This window comes from Priapulus caudatus, unplaced genomic scaffold, assembly GCF_000485595.1.
Source record: "Priapulus caudatus unplaced genomic scaffold, Priapulus_caudatus-5.0.1 Scaffold830, whole genome shotgun sequence".
Lineage (NCBI taxonomy): Eukaryota > Metazoa > Priapulida > Priapulimorpha > Priapulimorphida > Priapulidae > Priapulus > Priapulus caudatus.
The window spans coordinates 70722-75008 of record NW_014577891.1 but is presented as its reverse complement, the minus strand read 5'-3'; the positions used below and the strand labels follow the sequence as shown (position 1 = coordinate 75008).

Below are 4287 nucleotides of genomic sequence, written 5' to 3'. Positions count from 1 at the left end.
TGGTGAAGCCAAGCGGAAGCCAAGCGAACGCGGATGAGACGGACGCGGTGGTTGGCGCGCGCGGCGCGTGGGTGAGCATGCACCGCGCGCGTGGTGGCGCCTATAAAAACTGCTGCACAAGCAGAATCTAGGAATGCTCCTCTAACTCTGGACACGACCGCCTGTGTATGTCAAGCAATAGTCTACCTCAATTAAACAACTAGTCATGGTATATATTCTCTGACCTTACTCTTGTCTATGTCTTTTGGCTACGAATACGACATCACAATATACAACTATACCGTAACGTAAAACTCTGCGTTACAGCGTTAGCATTTTGATCTGTTCCTGCTGAGTCTCCACCACACGTCGCAGGTCCATGGTAGGTTGTACAGAGGAGGGCGCGGGACTTGCTGTTCCTGTACCGCCAACAGCGGCATCCTGTTCCGCGTTCGACATGCTGTTACTCTAGTCAGGGGCCCCACGTTGGGCGCCAAATGTTACCAGTAGTTAAGTGTGTTATCAGTATAAATACCAGTCCTCGAGGTTCAGGCCCCTGACTTGTTGTTGTCGAACGCTCACGCAAGTATTTCCAGTAAAACACAAAACTCTAGATGTAATTACAACTTGTTGTTTCCCAAAAAACATCCGTCAATTCACAAAAGCATCTCTCCTTTCTCCGCCCTCGCGTCACTTTCTCTCGTAACAACACGCACGCCAGCACCATCTATCGTGAAATAAAACTATAAACGGTACAACTACATAACAATATACTAACCGCTACATATATATAGCTGCAGGAACTTGCATGGGCTTGTTTTAGGTATTGTTACTTGGAACGCTTCAACCTTATATTCCAGACAGACAGACGATGGATAATAATGATTAAACTATAGAGCTCGATGCATTGATCATGCACATAAAATTAGGCTGATAATCCAATGATATGTCAGCTGTGATATTTTATAATAACACTTACCTTGGAATGTTCCACTATGTAATCTCCATGTTGCTCACACCCAACTTCAAACACATACTTTCCAGGGCCTGCAGGCTAAAACAAGTTTTGACCATCACGAATACACTACGAGTTTATTAATTAAAGGTACACTCGAGCCTTTGCACGGGTTTTGCTCTAATTATGGAGAGTAAACGTCTATTGACCGACGAATCGGAATCAATCACACGTTTTATTTATAGATGAGATGCATCCATATGCTCAAGCTGAAAGAATTCATGCAATTTCTGGCACCTAATTATGTGATAACACAAATTTTGAATTTTTTATTTGCGGGCGGGGGAGGGGGGGGAGAGGGGGAGGGGGCAGGATTGGAGGGGCCTCTATAGCAAAAGCAGTTTATGTCTTTGTTAACAGTACACAAAATCCATGTTTACCCCTCCTCTGAGGGTCAAAAGGTTATCAGACACTTACTCTTCAACCACGTCAAGCGCGAAAGCAAATTTTCAATGGTTCTTAAATAAAGTGAATAAAAAGTTGGTAGCGTCAGCCGCTGAAACAAAAAGTTTTCACTCTGTCCGTTAGAGCCAATGTCTCAGCAAATGTCTGATATCTGCCTTTCCCCACCCCTGCCACTTTGACCTGTGACCTCCCAATTTCGCGCTGGTGTGATGGTTTCCGTCAAAAAGTGAACAGAATCACTTACATTTTGTGAAAAAGTTGACATGTTTTTTACTTTTATACTAAATTTCGTGATGTAATCACTATAAATGCCTAAATTTAAGTCGTATGATCGGATTCCAAATTTATGTAAATAAAGAACATATATAATTTAAACAAGTGCCGCGGAGCGACAGCGCTCATCTAACGTCTTACTGCGGTGACATCTGTGGTGGAGTGGTGAGATTCTAGTAAACGCTGTTTAGTCCCCAAATGTGTTTCACATACACGCCGAAACAGTGGAATGCACAGGGATGGTATCAGGAACCTTCTCAAAGGAATGTTCGTTGGATCGTTATGAAAGTTGCACGAGATGGGCGTACGTGTTAAGTGTCTTCAGATTAAGATGGAAGCTCCCGTCGTACGTAGTAGCCAACAACTATTTGCAAGACAGAATAGTAAGCACTCATCCATTTACCTACGCAAGGCCTACAGGCTGCGAATAGAGAGCTGCCACCTGTAACCAATTAACGCAGGCAAAAAAACTACACAGTACCACCAACACAATGCACTGGCAGTAGCCACTGGCAGTGGCATACGGTACATGTAACATACTGACAGTACAGAATGCCATAGAAATTATACGATTTAAGCAGCATAAACCTTCTTTAACCAAATTTAGGCTTTTGAAATTTCACTGTGACATTGTAGCCTCATACATCCAGGCATGTATAGATTCTACTAGCAAACCCGGCAGTCAAATTCTTTCTAACAGACAGTCAACAAATCCTATGTTTTAACCCTCCTCTTGAGGGTCAAAGGTTATCTGACACTTTATCTCTTCACACATGTCAGCAAAAAGTAGATTTCATGGTCCTTTCAATAATGCCATAAAAATGCTAGGTCACCGCTGAAACAAAAAAGTTTTTTCAATCGCTCCGTCAGACCATGTCCTCAGAAAATGTCATAAATCTTGCCCTGTGCCCATTGACCTTTGACCTGTGACCTCCAATTTTGGCACAGTGCATGGCTTTTCCTACCATGATGCTATACACCGACTATCACGAGCCTAGGTCGAGCCGTTTATATTTGTGCCGCAATTCTGCATTTCTCCGCTATACCTTAAGTTAAGGGAGGAATTTCCCCTTCCTTTTACACCTCTTGACCTTTGACCTTTGACCCCCAGCTTCGACATCCCAACTCGTTTTCGATTACCCCCCCAACGTCCCGAATATCGTGACCATTACCGTCGAGCCGTTTTAGATTTGTGCCCAACTGTTGCCGACGGACGGACGGACGGACGATCATGCGATTCTACAAGCTGCATCTGACTATGTCAGATGAGCTAATAAAAGACAGCACTTGTTATCCAACCCTGACGCACGGTTTTTAAAGCAATGTGTCACCATTAAAACGAGTGTAAAATTGAATTATTTCCAGTTGTAATGACAGAGAATTCTCCATTTATACATATATGCTCATAACCTGGCCGTGGCAACAAGGTATATACATGTTTTTATTACCGAGCGGTAACTTCAACTATTACTGGAAGTTGACAGCTGTAGAAGGGTTAAGGTTGATAGATACTTGCATAATGAATACCGTGACAGGCTGGTTAGATCATGTCTCTAACTTCATTGTTTAAAGGGATCGTTTACTCTAGGTTCTAGGGTTATTTTCAGTTAATTTAGGTTAAAATTACGCTACATAAAAAGTTTCATGGTTCAATCGCCATTAGAAATATTATTAAAAAATGTTTTAAAACTAACGACTACATTTTGATTACAACGACGGTGGCGCCACTCAAAGCGCACAATCTGATAAGTTGCGCAAAACGACTTTTCAGCCAAGGGCTACAGACCGAGGGTGTTTCTTATTTATTAATTTAAAAGCAAAAGGATTGTAATATCTTATAAACGACATATAAGCCTCGTCTACACGACGAACCTTAACTCGAGTTAAGCTAACTCGAGTTAGCGATTATGTAGCGTCTACACGACGAACCTTAACTCGAGTTAAGCTAACTCGAGTTAGCGATTATGTAGCGTCTACACGACAACACCCGATAGCGATTAGTACTGATTTATTATGCATGCGTGCGCGCGTGTGTATGTAAACGTGCGTGTGTGTGCGGGCGTGCGTGCGTGTGTGCGTGCGTGTGCACGTATACGTGCGTGCGTGCGTGTGTGCGTGTGCACGTATACGTGCGTGCGTGCGTGTGCACGTACACGTGCGTGCATGCGTGAGTGCGTGCGTGCGTGCATGCGTGCGTGCATGTGCACGTACACGTGCGTGCGCGCGCGGGCAGGTACACGTTCATTCGTGCATGCGTGCGTGCGTGTGCAAGTACACGTGCGTGCGTGCGTGCGTGCGTGCGTGCGTACACGTGCGTACGTACGTGCATGCGTGTGCACGTACACGTGCGTGCATGCGTGAGTGCGTGCGTGTGCACGTACACGTGCGTGCATGCGTGAGTGCGTGCGTGTGCACGTACACGTGCGTGCATGCGTGAGTGCGTGCGTGTGCACATACATGTGCGCACATGCGTGCGTGCGTGCATGTGCACGTACACGTGCGTGCGTGCGCGCGTTTGCACGTACACGTTCGTGCGTGCGTGCGTCCGTGTGTGTGCACGTGCACGTGCGTGTGTGCGTGCGTGCGTGCGTGCATGTGCACGTACACGTGCGTGC

At 45.4% G+C, this 4287-nt stretch overlaps 1 protein-coding gene across 1 annotated transcript in view; it reads right to left on the bottom strand.

Annotated features, from left to right (window-relative positions):
- Positions 1–300: 300 nt before the first annotated feature.
- Positions 301–4287, bottom strand: part of LOC106813820 (radial spoke head 1 homolog) — a 23413-nt gene continuing 19426 nt past the window's right edge. The window contains exons 6-7 of the mRNA XM_014818049.1: positions 959–1033; positions 301–420 (exon numbers count right to left, since the gene is read on the bottom strand). Of these exons, the coding sequence (XP_014673535.1) occupies positions 301–420; positions 959–1033 (195 nt within the window). The remainder of the gene's footprint in view (positions 421–958; positions 1034–4287) is intronic.